We start from the raw sequence: 16,819 nt of genomic DNA on the forward strand, positions 1-16,819 counted from the left end.
CCAAAGACTAAAACACCTAGTAGAAGACTCACACCACTCCATTCGCTCCAACCAAGAATTCCTGAACACCAAAGACACCAAGATAGAAGAGGATGAAATAATGGTCTCCTTTGATGTAACAGCCCTGTTCACATCCATCAACATCAACCTGGCCAAAGAAACACTGACTACACTATTAGAAGAACCGAAGACACATACACCAGACACCACCAACCTCATCAGCAAGGACATCATCAAGCTAGTGGACCTATGCCTCACCACCCACTTCACTTTCAATAACAAAACCTACAGACAAACCAATGGTACACCCATGGGATCTCCGATATCAGGGTTCTTAGCAGAGGCAGTAATGCAGAGACTCGAACAAACAGCTCTGCCAATCATCCAACCCAAACTTTGGGTCCGCTATGTGGATAACACCTTTGTCATCACTAAACAAGGCAAATTAGAGGAAACCTTCAAGACCATCAATAATACCCTTACTGGCATAACATTCACAAAAGAGGAAGAAAACAACAACAAACTGCCATTCCTAGATGTCACAGTAGAGCGAACAGCCAATGGGGAACTTCAAACCAGCGTCTACAGGAAAACAACACATACGGACCAAACACTGAACTACAGGAGCAACCATCCCAACACCCACAAACGAAGCTGCATTAGAACATTATTCCAACGAGCGACCACACACTGCAGCACAGAGGAACTACGAAGAGCAGAAGAATATCACCTATACAGCGTATTCAAAAAGAACGGGTACCCTAGGGAACACAGTCCGCCGATTCCTCAGCAATAAACTCAAACAAACAGACAAAACGGGCTCAGAAACCATAACCACTCTCCCCTACATCAAAGACATTTCCGAAATGACTGCCAGACTACTCAGACCTCTTGGCATCAGGGTAGCCCGCAAACCCACCAACACACTAAAACAGCAGCTAATGAACTTAAAAGACCCTATATAGACAACAAACAAAACAAACGTCATCTACAAAATACCTTGCAAGAACTGTGACAAACACTACATTGGACAAACTGGCAGAAAGCTAGCCACCAGAATACATGAACATCAACTAGCCACAAAATGATATGACCCACTATCACTCGTATCCTTACACACAGATGAAGAAAGACACCGCTTTGATTGGGACAACACATCCATCCTAGGACAAGCCAAACAGAGACACGCACGAGAATTCCTAGAAGCATGGCAATCCAACCGGAACTCCATCAGCAAACACAGTGATTTGGAGCCAATCTACCATCCCCTGAGAAAAAGAACAGGAATTGACATCACCAACCCAAGGAAACCTAACCAGATAAATAGAAAGCGGGACATAACACCAGCGCTTCGTCAGAGGCTCACTGATGATGTTACCTAGAATGGTGATGAAACGTCTGAAAACTAACCTTCCAGCTCAGCGAGCAAACTCACATCCAAATCTTAAATAACTATATAAGGTCTTCAACCAGGTAATTTATTTTTAATCAGTTCTACTTTGCCCCAACATTTTAATGTTACATTGGAAATAGAATTCAGCCAATTCACCCCCATCACAAGACCTGATAAATAAAAGGCTCAATAGAACTGTGGATGCTGTAAATCAGGAACAAAAACAAAGTTGCTGGAGAAGCTCTGCAAGTCTGGCAGCATCTGTGACGGAAAAAACAAAGTTAATGTTTTGGGTCCGGTGACCCTTCCTCAGAACCTTCCTACAAGGGTCACCAGGCCCGAAACATTAACTCTTTTTTCCTTCACAGATGTTGCCAGACCTGCTGAGCTTTTCCAGCAAATAAAAGGCTTATGCTGCACCAAACCAATCTTCATACCCTGACACTATTTTTTCTTCCCTCGTACAGTTGTAATTCTTCTGCCACTTTAGATCAGTTCCAGAATGTTCAGTTTCCTGGTCGTGGCCACATTCTCTTCTCCACACACGTAGCTGAGCAATCACTCCATACATTTAACTTTATCAGGTTGCTCCTAAGGCTTTTTTCTTGAAAGGAGACCTGAACAGTCTCCATCACAGCCCTCCCATGCCTAAGCTCATTTTCACTTTGAACAACATCTCCATTAACTTATCCCACTTCTTCCAATTCAAAGGCGTGTGTGTGGGTCCCGTTATGCCTGTCTCTCTGTGGGGAATATGGAACATTCCTTTTGCCAATCCTCCTTGGCCTCCTTCCCACAACTCTTTCACTGGTACATCAATGAGGTCACTGGTGCTGCTTCCTGCTCTCATAAGGAATTGGAAAAGTTATACAGTCACAGAATGTACAGCATGGAAACAAACCCTTTGGTCCAACTTGTCTATACCAACCAGATGTCCTAAATGAAGCTAGTCCCATTTGCCAGCATTTGGCCAATATCCCTCCAAACCCTTCAGAATCATATACCCATCCAGAAGCCTTTTAAACGTTGTAACCATACCAGCCTTCTCCTCCTCTGGCAGCTCATTCAATACACGCACCACCGTCTGCATTCAAACATTGCCCCTCAGGTCCCTTTTAAATCTTCTCCCTCTCACTTTAAACCAATGCCCTCTAGTTTAATTCTTGCCTATCCCAAGGCAAGATCTTGGCTATTTACCTTATCCGTGTAACTCATGATTTTACAAACCTCAATAAAGGTCACCCCACAGCCTCTGACACCCCAGCAAAAACAGTCCCAGCCTATTCAGCCTCTCCCGACAGCTCAAACCCTCCAACTCTGATGTTGAGGTTCTTCTTGTAGCGCGAACCAGAGTAAGAGACAGAGAGATGGTAAAATGGCCTTCAGTTGACTTTATTTGGAGAACTTGCTGTTTTGTTATATGGTTCTGAGCTTTAAGCTCAAACTGGAACTCTCTCTCTCTCTTTTTTGTCTCTTCTCTTTTTCTACAGATAGTAGATTTAGCTTCCTTTTATACCAGATTGTACCAGATACAAAGAATTACAGTTATCAGATCCTCAATATAATTAGTAGAGGTTTCTTTTTTACAGTGTGCACTTATTACAGTGCTTTAACAACTAGTATCTGTTTCCCTTAAGGAATTTGTTTGTCCTATCAGGACATACCTGAAAATGACCTGTAACTAACTGCTGGAAACCTTAACCCTGATACAATTGTGTTTCTTTCACACAATTAAGTTTCTTTTAACTCTTTCCTGCCCTGTGGGTTTCTGCTGAATCCCACAATTGGCAACATCCTTTCTGAATTCTTTCAAGTTTCACAACATCCTTCCTATATCAGGGATACCAGAATTGAAAGCAGTATTGCAAAGGTGGCCTGAACAATGTCTTGTACAGCCACAACATGACCTCCAATTCCTATACTCAACACACTGACCAAATGTCTTCTTGACTATATTGTCCTCATGTGACTCCACTTTCAAGGAATTATGAACCTGCACTCCAAGTACAACTGAGATTGCAGCGGTATACAAAAACACCCTTGTCCAAATTAAAGTTAGAATTAACTCACTTTTCGTAGTTCCTTCAGTTTCCTATTCAGAAGATCAGCTGCTGTTTTTCACTAAGCACTGGGAGACCACTAGACCAGATTTCAGAATTAGATGGGAAACAACTATACTAATTAGATGCGAAACCATACTATATTGATATCTGAAAAGTGATCAGAATTTTTTTCCAAAACTACTTCAACAGGAAAAGAGCCTTTTAAAATGGTTTTATGTTCAAAATCTTTCTCTTACTGAGATAAAGAAAGACCTCTTCCTCTTCACCAGCTTTCCTCCAATTGCGAATTTTCAGAAGCGATTGTATTTGCTATTCACCTTGGAGTTTTCTAACTAACCAAAAGCAATTTACTAGAAGTCACAGAAACTTCAATTCAGAGACTGTTGCTACTAACAACAGGCCCCCTTCTCAGTGTACCTGTTCAGGAATTATGGCTCATAAAAGCAATCTCTAATCTCTTATAATTTTTTTCCCTAAATTCACTTGGCCTTTGTAAAGAGAAGATAGTTCCCAATTCTCTTTGGCCTTTTGAACTGAGTTCCAAAACAGTGCACAGTAAATCCTTGCAACCTCCTAATTACCCAACTCTTCCATCTTTCAATTTTCAATATTCCATAATTCCAAATGTTTCTAACGCTATACAGACTTGCACGTAATGCTGGGAGCAATCTGGAGACTAGCACTTTTCAGGTCCTGCTTGCTAAGTTCCTGCTGGCTCTTTAAATTCTGACTGCTGTTCAATAACATCATTGACTGTGGCTTTAGGCAGACAGCACAAAGCCATGGATTCACGTCTGCTGCTGCAAAAATGCCTGTCTGTTTTCCTAACTATACAAGTTCCTCTCACTACTACTCTTCCTTCATGGTCCATGTACAGTTGAAGCACCAATTGTGCCATGGACTTCAATCCAGCTGCACTCACCAGATAAAGCATCACTCTATTAGTATTAAGAATTAACTTGCCCACACTGCTTCACGGCACGGTTTCCCCATGTGCTCTAACCAGCAGAGGCAAAATGAGAGGGGCAAGGCACCAGGTGATTCCACCAGCAACTTATATATCATAGCTCAGCAGGGATATATAATGTGCCTAGAGAGGAGTTGTTGAGAGCAACTTCTCAGTTGCTTTGCCTGGGACATCTATGTCTCAAGCTGCTGTAGTGGCAGAAGGCCTCATCAGTATGCTGGCACTTTAAAGTTTTTGACAGTTAAAGGATAGGTGCAACGATATTTTGGGCCACAGGGCAGCAGGGTCAGGAGCAACTTGGAGTCAGGAGCTCTATTGGTGGGTAAGAAGATAACCACATATAAAACATAACTAAGAAAACATTTTAGATGCACTTTTTAAATTCATTCATGGGGTTTGGGTGTTGCAGTATAAATTGCCTATGAATAACATCACGAGAGAAGGGGTGAAGTTGCCTTCAGGAACCACTGCAGTTCCTGGGATAAGGCAACACCACTAATGCAGTTAAGCTGCTCTTGGATTTTCACCCAGTGCCAGTGAAGGAGAGGCAACATGGTTTCCAATGATGATGGTGCATGGCTTGGAGGGAATTTACACATGTTGTTGTTCCCAAGCATTTGCTGCCCTTTTTCTTCTGGGTGATAGAGGTAGCATGCTTGGTAGGTGCTGCCACAGAAGTTTGGAGAGTTACTGCAGTGCCTCTTGTAGAAGGTATATACTGATGTCACTGCCATTTGATAGTGAAGAGAATGAACGAAGGCTGTGAATGGGTAAAACTCAAGTGAACTGCTTTGGCCTGAATGGCATCAAGCCTCTTCAATATTGCTGAAGTTGCACTCAGCCAGTCAAGTGGGGAACATTCCACCACACTCCTGACTTGTGACTCATAGATGATGAATCTTGTAGCCACGGTATATTTATGTATTGTCCAGCTCAGTTTTTGGTCAAAGGTAGCCACCCCACCAGGATACTAATCAGTGATGGCGATGCCACTAAATAAAAGGGGTCAAAGTTCAATTCTTTCTTGTTGGAAATGTCATTGCTGCTACTTGGGTTGTGTGAATGTTACTTGTCAGTTGCCAGATCAAATTTACACGCAATCCAGACCGTTGCAATCTTACCAGAATTAAGCCATTTGGTCCGTCAAATGGGATCACGGCCAACTTCATAACCTCTTTCCTGGCTTTTCCACACAACTCTATTCCCTCATTGATTTTTATCTCAGCCTTAGATATACTTAATATAACCGCTACAGCCTTCTGTGGTGGTAAAAATAAAATCCAGAATGATTACCACTTGAAGAAATTCCTTTTAATCTCTGCAGCCAATCTGGTCAACCCCTTACCCTGAGAAGGCACTCTAGTCCTAGTCTCTCCAACAAGGTAAAATTACTTCCTACATCTACATTGTCAAATCCCTAGTCTGGTTTGCTGCAATTGCGACTGACTGCAATTGCATGAGGAGTTACGAATGGTGGATACTGTGCAGTCATCAGCAAACATCCCCATTCCTGACTTTATAACAGAGGGAAGATCATTGATGCAGCAACTGAAGAAAGTGGGGTCTAAGGCAGTACCTGTTTTTATTTGAACATGTTTATAATAAAGGATTATTTGTTTTCATTCTTTTAAATTCACTCAGGGGACATGGGTGTCATTGGATGCTAGTATTTATTGTTCACGACTAGTTTCTTTTAGGAAGGTAGTGAACAGCCACCTTCTTGAAATGCTGTACTCCATTTGGTGTGGGTTTACCACAATATTGTTAGACATCATGATGTTTCTGTTATTTGTTGGTGTACCTCTGGAGCTGGAGTACCAAAAACTACCCCCAAGGCATGTTTGGAAGATAATATACTGAGTTTGGCAGTCTTCAGAACTGCCAAATTGTACTAGGTGATGGAGAGTTGGCACTTTCGGAAGGGTCATCAAAATCACGCATGTCTGAGTGCATCTTGAGCCTCCCTTGTGCAGCTTTACATCATCTGAGAGCATCTTGAGTCTTCCTTGTACAGTTTTACAACATTGTCTGTATGACCTCAAATATTTCTGGGCTTTACAGCTCATCAGCAATTTCTGCATGTTCCTCTACAACGGAATGCACCTTGTTATCCAGGGTTTCTCCCCTCTGCACAACAAGGTTGTGCAAAGTGCAGCAGACCACTCCATCTTGGAGACCCACATTGGCGCATTCTGAACTTGCAAGCAGCTGAATGTAATCTTCAGGAGATTTATAGTTTGCTTTATGGTGCTGCAGGTTGCCCTGATTTGATTTGCCTTGTTCCTCTGCCTCTGTATCAGCAGCCATGTATGGTAGATATCCATTACTGGCAAGAATCCACCTTTAAGATACAAGGGAGGAATAAAAAAAACTAGGCCACTGATGAGTGTCAGAGCAAGATGGTGCTGTGACTGTCACAATGACTTGCACAACTGCAAGTGGTCACAACCAGTTTTACAATGATAGAATGGAACTGAATGCCTTCTTTAAATAAAGGCAGCAAGATGGTCTTTAGGGGTTTGGCTGGCCACATGCTTGCAGTCCATAACACCCTTTATTTGAGAAATTGAGAAATGGAGCCAAATCTATGGTTCTTTCTGATTGTCAGGATCAGTTCAATACAGGATGTGTTGATGGGATCCCCTACAAAAGGATCAGTCAACACCTTCAGATGTGTTACTGATTAGGAGACACTACATAGTCTCTAGTGGATGCCAGAGTGACTCTGAAGCACAGAAATTGATGCTTGTGGGGGCCTAGGGCGCCAAGCGCATTGGATGACTCGCAGTGGAATTAAAGTGCAGCTCTTCCTTCAACGTTGCATGAAGAACTGATGATATCTCACAAGTGTCATCTTAGAAATCTGATTGTAGCTCATTCTCCAAATGATTCTGCTGCAGGATACCTTCTCCTGCACACTGGAGCCTGTTTGTGGCTTTCTGCTGCTTTTCTATCCCAAAATTTCCCTTCAGTAGAATATGAAGTTGCTGCTACACAGTTCTACATAGCTGCGTCTGCCTCCCTTAGCATTAGCCACTGGCAGGATCTGAACGATCCCTCTGCCACTTGCTTCCTCAATATTGGTGAGCATATCTGCTCTCCAATTGTCCAGATGCTAAGAGCTGGATGAAGGCTTAAACCCAATGCCTAACATGTCAAGTCATCGAACAAAATTGCTCCAGTCATGAGATGAACTGAATGATCTCAGCTGTGGTCCTGTTGCCTTAAAAAATCTATTAGGCCTCTGATGCCCTAGATCACTGTGTAATAACCATCTCCAACAAGGTTGCATCCAACCATCACCACCTAACTTAGAATATTAACATTATTCTACACTATCAACATCCTTGGAGGCTTGTCACATTGGTCAGAAGTGGAACTTGATTAATTGTTTAAACACTTTCAGAGGGTGATAAATCTGAAGCAAGTAACTCACCTCCTGACACCCCAAAAGGCTATCCATCAACTTCAAGGAATAAATCACAAGTATAACTGAATACGCTCCATTTTCCTGATTAAACGCACCTCCAACAACATTAAAGAGGCTCAATACCTCTTGAACAACGTATCACTTTATTGTCTCCCTATCCACTACCTTCAACATGCATCTCCTCTAGTACCCATGCAGGGTGGCAGCACTGTGCACCATCTCCAAGATGAAACGTATCAACATCCCAAAGTTGCTTCAGCTGCATCTTCCAAACTTGCAACTTAGAAGGTCAAGGGCTACAAGTCCATTGGAAAAGCATCACCTGAAAATTCCTAGATAACAAAGTGTGAAGCTGGATGAACACAGCACTCTGACCTGAAAATTCCTTCCCATGTCAAAAGCCACCCTGCCTCGGAACTATATTTACATTCCTTCAAGTCACTGGGACAAAATTCAGCACCATGGACTTATCTATCATGCATGGATTGCAATGGTTCAAGGAAGTAGCTCATCACCACCTTCTAAAGGATAATTATGAATGCGAAATAAATGCTGGCTCAGCCAAGCATGTCCCCACCTTGAGAAAGAATAAATAAAATCCCTTAGTAAGATTCTAACAGGTGTAGGAAATGCTATTTAATTGAAAGTTTATTAAGTTTACAATTGCCAGGGCAAGCCCATTCACACTAGGCTTGCCATCTACTACTGGTAAATTAGAGATGGGATGCCTGACTTGAAAGTCAATGCTGATGCCCTATTTCAAACTGCCTCATCTGCTATGGGCCCCAAATGTCCAGGCCAATGTCTCTGTAATGGGAAATCAATTTTAACTTATTTATATTTATTTATGCCAATAATGCAGCTGAATTATAATGAATGCCTTGTGTACTCAAACAAGAACGTCATTTTAAACTACTACTCTTTTCATGGATGTTACATCTGAAGCATTATTGTTATTCCCTGTCTTAATATACTTGCCATTACCCACCTCCTCCATTAATTCAACTACAAAATATTCATATATCTTTTAACATAATTGAGAAAGTTCTAACTTTCCTAGGAGACATCACATTCAGAGATACATTGCATTGAAAGGAAAATAGCTTGCATATTTTACAGCACATGGCACAACCTCAGGACAACCCAAGCAACAACTTTTCAAGTACTGTCACTGTTGTTTGAAAGAAATGCAGCCACCAATTTTGAAACAGCAATCACCTGTAAGCAGCAATTACAAAAATGTTTTAATGAGTTGGTTGAAAGATAAACATTGGCCAGAGGAACAGACAATCTTTCCCTATATTTTTTTAAAACAGTACAACGTAAACTTTTACATTCATTCCAGCACACACAAGGTCATAATTTATTTTTTCAATGAAACACACAAAAAAAACCCAACATAAACTCACACCTATTGAAAAGGAACATCAAAGTTTCGAAATTATTCTGTCCAATATTAACTACTTCAAGCAACGTAACTGATATGGTTGGAAAAAAGGTGTTTTCAGTTACAATATCTTCAGAATATCAGATCTTCTTATTGGACCTACCAGCCTTTAAATATGATTTAAGAGAGTCCAGTCGCTCAAGTCTGCCAACAGAAACAAGACATTCACAGTTAGGTGTCGACAATAAAAAAAATAGGAAGTGCGGGTTACTCGCAAATAAGCAACACTTTGTATAATTTAGGTATACATAGTTCCAATCAGCAATGTTAAAATTTGTGCTGCAAAAAGGCTAAATCTGTATATCACAACTTATAAGTGACTTTCAAGATTTCTCCTGAGTGTTTTAATGAGAGATTATTTTGACTGCTTAGACTTCTACGCAGTAACAATAATCCACCTCTGTATCTTTAATATTTAACATCGTGTAGTATAGTTAACTTAGCTGTATGCTTTTGTATCCTTGTGTAGTTAGTGCTTACACTGATCAGCAATAAAGTTACAATTTTAGACTAAATTCAACTCGCATCTCCGACTCGTTTAGCTGATCATGCTCATTGTTGCCATAAAAGCCCTTGTTTTATGAACAATGTGTGGATGATCAAAGCTGTTATCCTGTGTACTCCATTTTAACTGTAAATGTCGGTAACCCTGCATTCTCTGCTGCAGCAAAATGAAGAGCTATGTTATGCTTCTTATTGCAAGAAGTATTCCTGCCTACCATAACAGATCTGTACCTATGGCAAAAGGATACAATTAGAACTGAAATTCGACCAGATTATAGTCCTTGTGAAGTTACCTGGTTTCTTGATCATCTGTGTTTGTAATGGATGGAACAAGGCGAATTAAACATCTGTTTAGGGTAAAAGGAAATCAAGTGAGAACGTTGAAAATACATGACAATTTCTGTAAATATCTGAAGTATAAGGTGTACAATTGGATAAACGGTAGTAACAGTGGTAATGTCAATAGACCAAGGCTTGTGTTCTGAGGACACGAGTTTGAATCCCACCATGGCAGATGGTAAAATCTGGCTTTAATAAAAAGCTACCCAAATGGCAACCGTAATGACCACTGCTAATTGTTATAAAAATCCATCTGGTTCAATAATGTCTCTCAGGAAAGGAAACCTGCCATCTTTACATGGTCTACCCTACATGTGACTCCAGACTCTCAGCAATGTAGATGACTCTTAACTGCCTTTTGGAAAATTGGGGATGGACAACAGATGCTTGCCTAGTCAATGATGCCATCCACCTAAGTTTTTTTTAAAAATTCTTCACATTTTTAAAAGCCTGTCATTCCTATAAGCATGACATTCAGAAATTTTAATATTAGGATCGCACTGAAATATTACAGAAGTATTTTCCTGTTGTTCTGGTAAAAATAAGGTCGTAAAAAGGCAAATTTTGTTGACATACGCTTATGCAGGATATTGTATGGAATTTCTTTTTGCAATGAGCCTTGACATCGGTTTCTGAATCGAACACTTCTGCAAACAGGATCAGGTTACATGTGATCAGAGATAATGGGAATTGCAGAATCCAAGATAACAAAGTGTGAAGCTGGATGAACACAGCAGGCCAAGTAGATGCTGCTTGGCCTGCTGTGTTCATCCAGTTTCAATGGGCTCTCTGATGAAGGGTCTAGGCCCGAAACGTCAGCTTTTGTGCTCCTGAGATGCTGCTTGGCCTGCTGTGTTCATCCAGCCTCACATTTTATTATCACACTTTGTTATGTCAGGTTACATGTGAGCTCCCTGTCTATTTCTTTTCTATGAAAATTAAGGTCTGTAAAAATACAGGAAATTTTCTTTGCCTAAGATAAACATTTTATAAATAACCTAATATGTAAAGGTTAGGTCAGTATAGTCCTATTGGACCACAAAGCTGCTCTCTTTTCAGAAGAAGATAACTGGTGGTGGTTTAAACTGAAGGTCACCAATGCAAAAGAAGAGGTTGAGAAGAACAACTCCTTGTGGTAACCTCAGTCAGTACAGGAATTGAACCCACACTGTTGCTATTAACCTGCAGCGTAAACCAACCACCCAGGCAACTGACTTAATTGACCATATACATAAACTATATCTTGACCTACAGAACACAAGAGTGAGGTCTGGTTACAATTAGACTTTTGGAGACACGACTATTGGAGTCCTATGTGTAGTTTTGATCTCCATATCAAAAGAGATATATACTTGAATTGGAGGCGATTTAACTAAGTTGCTTCCTGGGATGTGACAGCTGTGGTATGAGAACAGTAAATTTGTAATTTGGACTCATATTCTGTGAATAATAAACATATATAATAATTTGAATGGGCTTAAAAGAGGGCTGAAAAGCTGTTTCACCTGGCTACAGAATCTAGACGGAGAGAGAGCAGCTGTTGGAAGGTGTTCAAGGTGAAGTCACCGAGGAAGGGCTGTGGGTATCGTGCTCGGAGAGGTAGTCTGGTCCAACAGGATCCAGTTGGGCTGCAGCAGAGTGAAGGATTTTGGTGGGTGCGGCAAAACTCAATAACACCCCAGTCTGTTAGAATTACATTCATGGATATATTACCATTATGCAAAAATAGGAAGGACATGCTCATAAACCCGGCTTCACGTATGAGTGGACCCCTTGTGATAGACATCAGCTGAGAGTGCTCTGAGCAGAGGCAGATACAGAAGCAGTCTTTGAACGTCTCTACATTAAAAATGAGTTGATGAGCTCAAATACATTGAGCTATTTGTCTGAGCTGTGTACGGAGGGGCCATTGTTTATACTGACAAACCATTAACTTTCATGAAAAGCTTTTAAGACTCAGAACATCAGGTTATTCCATTGGAGTTTCTTCCACCTAGAAGTCATTGCCAGGAAATAAAAGTGAGATTGCAGGTGACAGATCCCAAATTTTAGAAAGACCCTGTTAGAACTGAAGAGATATAACTGACCGAGAATAAAACAATTCATGGGTATGTTTGTTATTTGATGTTAAAGGAGAAAAATAACTTAAAATCTGCAATCATACTGTTTTCATTCATTATGTGGGACAAGTGTCATGGTGTCAGATGATCATCTGTGGAGATAATGAATTTAAAAGAATGTGGTAGCTAAATGTGGATATACAGCTTTAAAAAAGGATCGAAAATGAAAATTCCGAGCAATGCAATTCAATGACTATCTGGACGGCCTGTGTGGGTTATTCTCTGACTTTAGGGAACCTTTGTAAGTCACACCCGATGGGTATCAAGAAAGCTTCAAAGAGTAGGACTTCAGAGGGAAAAATAAACTACAAACTGAACTTTAAGCTTGAGGGCAGCCATTAAATAACTTAGCATGGCAAGTGAAAAGGCAAATGTACTTTGTTGCTCTGAATTACTTATGTGAAGGCTCCAACATCCCATTGTCCATTCTTTATGAAACTCTCAAGTTTTATATTCCTTCGAATTCACTTATCATTTGTAATCCACTTGTATTTCTGTCAAATTATCATTTAGAGTAGTCACCAGTCACACAGAATGGAAGCAGGTCCATTGGTCTAACCAGTCCATGCTATCCATAATCTCAAACTAAACAAGTCCCATCTGCCTGCGCTTCACTCATTTCCTTCCAACTTTTTCTTTATTTATGTACTTCATTAAATGCCTTTTAGAAGTTGCAACTATACCTACATCACCACTTCCTTTGGAAGTTCATTTCAAACACACTCCACTCTTATGTGTAAAAAAAACTGTCCAAAGTGTCTATTTTCAAACCTTTCTACTCTTACCTCAAAAAATGACCCCTAGTCTTGAAATCCCCACTTCTTCTTACATTTAGTAACTAATAAAACTACTCTGTTTAACTTTTAAAAGCCTGGTTAACGAGGCCTATTTTTAAAACATAAATTTGTTTGGTCTGGGAGAAATGCATCCAACAGAGGGGATCCTTTTTCATTCATTTGTGACCTAAATTAAGGCACAAGTAAACAAAGAAGGGAAGCCAGGTTATCCCTCCACACCTGGGAGCAGATGAATTTGGGAAATCCTATTTGGAACCATTACAAATTGGGAACTTAGCCCTGGTTGCAACACTGGATACAAATGAGAGGGCCAAACATTTCAAGCAGTTGGACTGACCAACTCTGCCAATTTGCATCCTAAGGTAGTTTTTAAACCGGTTTACACTGAGCACTCAGAAGGTAGTCAGGTCACAAGCTGAGGAAAAACTCCTTCGGGCAGTGACTCAGACTCATTATGTAACCACAAGAAAGTGTTGTAGAAGTAATATGTCTTAGAATTATCAATGTAAGTCATAAGATCTTTCTGGCATAATCAAAAACAGTTCTATACCTGAGAGCTGCTAACAATTGACTACAGTCTTGGGAGTATTCACATAAATACTCAAATGCCTTTCTGGCAGCATCTTCCTGGTCATTCTGAAAAAACATAGACATGTAAGATTTCAAGGGTTAGATTGTCAATCATGTTTTAAATTTTGAAACATCACATTATACTTTTGGATATTTGTGAAGAAACACTATTTCACTATCCTTATTTTCAACTGCCACCAGAGTCCCAACAACAAAGCGGGCAAGGACAACAGTGCCAGTGGCTACCAAGCTCATCATAGTCCTCACTTTCTGCAGTAGTAGATCCTTTAGACTGAAGTATAACATTGCCAACATATCTTAGTTTGGCATCCACTATCACATTCAGACAGCCACTAACGCCCTGTAAAGCATAAAAAGAACATCATTGATTTCTTTCCAAGTAAAGTCATTTCTTATAATGCAGGGCGCTGATGAGACTGCAACTGTGGGTCTGCGTGTGCATATCAATAGAAACAACTGTCACAAGTGCAAAAGTTCTAATGGCCAAAAGTGCAGATGGCGTGAAACCATGTTCAGGACATCCTGGTGATCAAATTCCTGCTAGTCTAACAGCAATCATAATGACATCTTTTGATATCCAGAGTGTGCTGATAGGCCATTTAGCTTATCAAGTCCACACTGATCCTCCAAAAGGCATCCCACCTAAACTAACCCTCTACCCTATCCCTGTAATCTTGCATTTGCAATGGCTAATACATCCAGCTTGCACATGTTTGGAGACTATGGGCAATTTAGCATGGCCAATCCACCACAGTAGTTTCATTTTGTGTCAGTCAACAATCTGAGAGCCACCATAATGAACATGACCATGACTGCTCGAATGATAAAAATTTTTCACTATGCATGTTGTTGATGAACTCCAATAGCCATCTCACCACTAGTGGAGATCATGATTCCACAATGACACCCATGCAACAATTTGGAATGTTATGCAACAAAACAATGATCTCTATGAAATTCAATTGTCGTAAATGGCTTGTTTATCTAAGTGTATATTCTCTTAAATTATTTTAGGCAGCTGTGTGGACGTGTTGTTTCTCATAGGAGTAAATTAAGGGCATAGCCATACCATCATCATTTTGTTGATAATCCCAGAAAGAAAAAAAAGGACAGGGAGAAAATGTGGAGACATCTAGTAAGCCACTGCTCTGGACTGGCTGCATATGAGCATCTCAGACTCCAATTCGTCAGAAAGAATTCCCCAGATTACCATTACTTTACCTTTCCACCCTTCTGTTACAGATCAGTGTTCTCTAAAAAAATCCCAAAATAAAAGACACCTCAAAACAACAGAATAGGAGTACTTATCATGGAGAACAGGGAAATGGTGTTGAAACTAAACAATAACTTTGTAATTGCCTTCTCAAAATAAAGTGCGTAAAATTTTCCCCAGATACCAAGTGACCAAGGGAACTGTAAAACCGAGGCACTAAAAGAAATTAGTGAAAAGGTAGTTCTTGAGAAGTTAACTGAACTGAAGAATGGTATATACTCTTGACTAGATGAGTTTCATCTCAGAAAGCTAAAGAAGTTTGGAATCATAGTATCATTCAATACAGCACAGGCCCTCTGGCCTATTACTTCTGGACTAACAAAAAATATATACCAATTGCATTAGTCCCACCTTACCCAGAATGTTACGATACTTCAAGTGCTCATCCAACTACTTTCAAAAGGTTGTGAGATCTCCCACCACAACTGACATTATAAGCGGTGCATTCCAGACCCCACCACCCACAGGGTGAAAAGGATTTTCCTCAAGGTGCCCTCTAAGCATTCCGCCTTTCGCTTTATCGAGCCTTCTTTCACAGCTGAAATGCTCACTCTCAAGGCAACATCCAGTTTAATCCCCTTTTCACTATTCCAGCACAGTCACATCTTTCCAGCAGTGTGGCTACCGGAAATACTTCAGCTGTGACTTACCAAAGTTTTGTACAGCTACAACATGACCTTCCTGTTCTTACAATATATGCCATGACTGTTAAAGCAGAGCAACAGGTATGCCTTCTTAACTATACTATTAACCTGTCCTACTAGCTTTAGGATTTGTGGACAAGCATACCAAGATCCCTTTGTTCCTCTGAGCTTCTTAGTGTCTAGTCATTCATCAAGTACTCCCTTGTCTAGTTCTCTCTTCCAAAGTGCTCATTTAACTCTGAGTTAAATATTGCCTGCAACTGATCTGCCTCTCTGACCAATCCTGTAACCTAACACCTTCCTCCTCACTGCCAGCTTTAGTGTCAATTGCAAACTTGGATCTCATCCCCCTGCAATAATTTAACTATATCTTTTATGAATACCACAAACAATAAAGGGACCCAGCTGTGGCACTCCAATATTTACCAGGCTCCAGTCACACAAACCACCTTCTATCACCACTTTGTTTCCTGTTGCTTACCCAATTTTCGGTTCATCTTGCCAAATTACCCTTGTCCATGCTGACTATTTCTTATCAAACCTTGCCTCGCTAAATAGCGATTAATTTTCTTCCTCACTATTTTCCCCATTAGTTTCACCACTGATACTGGACTCATTGACCTATTGTTCCCTATTTTATTGTTATCACCCTTCTTGTAAAATGGAACCACGTTTGCCATTTTCCAGTCCTCTGGGATTTCCTGTGTGGCCCTATACAATTTAAAAATTGGTCAGGGCCTGTGTAATTTCTGCCCTCATCTCCCAAAGCAGCCAGTGGTACAACTCATTTCGGACTAGGGATTACTCCACTTCTAGAACTCCTCGCTTGAAACATCAATGTGCTCAAGAACTTCACAGTCCATAACCTCAAATTCTATATTTGCATCCTCCTTTACCCAAATGGGTTTCCTCTGAGTTCCTCCCACAATCCAAAAATGTGCAGATTAGGTAAACTGGCCATGCTAAATTGCCCATAGTCTTCAGGGATAGGCAGGCGAGGTGGATTAGGCATGGGAAACACAGGTTACAGCGATAGGGTAGGGGGAGGGGGTCTTGGTCAGATGCTCTTCAGAAGGGCCAGTGTGAACTTAATGGGATGAATGGCTTGCTTCCACATTGTGCGGTTTCTATGATCTTGATCATTGGCGTGAGGTCAGTGAACTTTTCGCTGCCCTGGATCCAAGTTTACTGGGTCAGACTCATGGAATTGGATTTCCATGGATATCTTCATCCACAGTCCTTTCAACATAT

The 16,819-nt window shown here is 40.7% G+C and overlaps 1 protein-coding gene across 1 annotated transcript in view; it reads right to left on the reverse strand.

Annotated features, from left to right (window-relative positions):
- The window catches only part of tex11 (testis expressed 11), a 330,058-nt gene that overhangs the window by 66,399 nt on the left and 246,840 nt on the right, over nt 1–16,819 (reverse strand). Inside the window, exons 16-18 of the mRNA XM_059651258.1 lie at nt 13,611–13,696; nt 10,098–10,151; nt 9,404–9,444 (exon numbers count right to left, since the gene is read on the reverse strand). Of these exons, the coding sequence (XP_059507241.1) occupies nt 9,404–9,444; nt 10,098–10,151; nt 13,611–13,696 (181 nt within the window). The remainder of the gene's footprint in view (nt 1–9,403; nt 9,445–10,097; nt 10,152–13,610; nt 13,697–16,819) is intronic.

The sequence above is a fragment of the Stegostoma tigrinum genome, chromosome 15 (genome assembly GCF_030684315.1).
Source record: "Stegostoma tigrinum isolate sSteTig4 chromosome 15, sSteTig4.hap1, whole genome shotgun sequence".
NCBI classification, from domain to species: domain Eukaryota; kingdom Metazoa; phylum Chordata; class Chondrichthyes; order Orectolobiformes; family Stegostomatidae; genus Stegostoma; species Stegostoma tigrinum.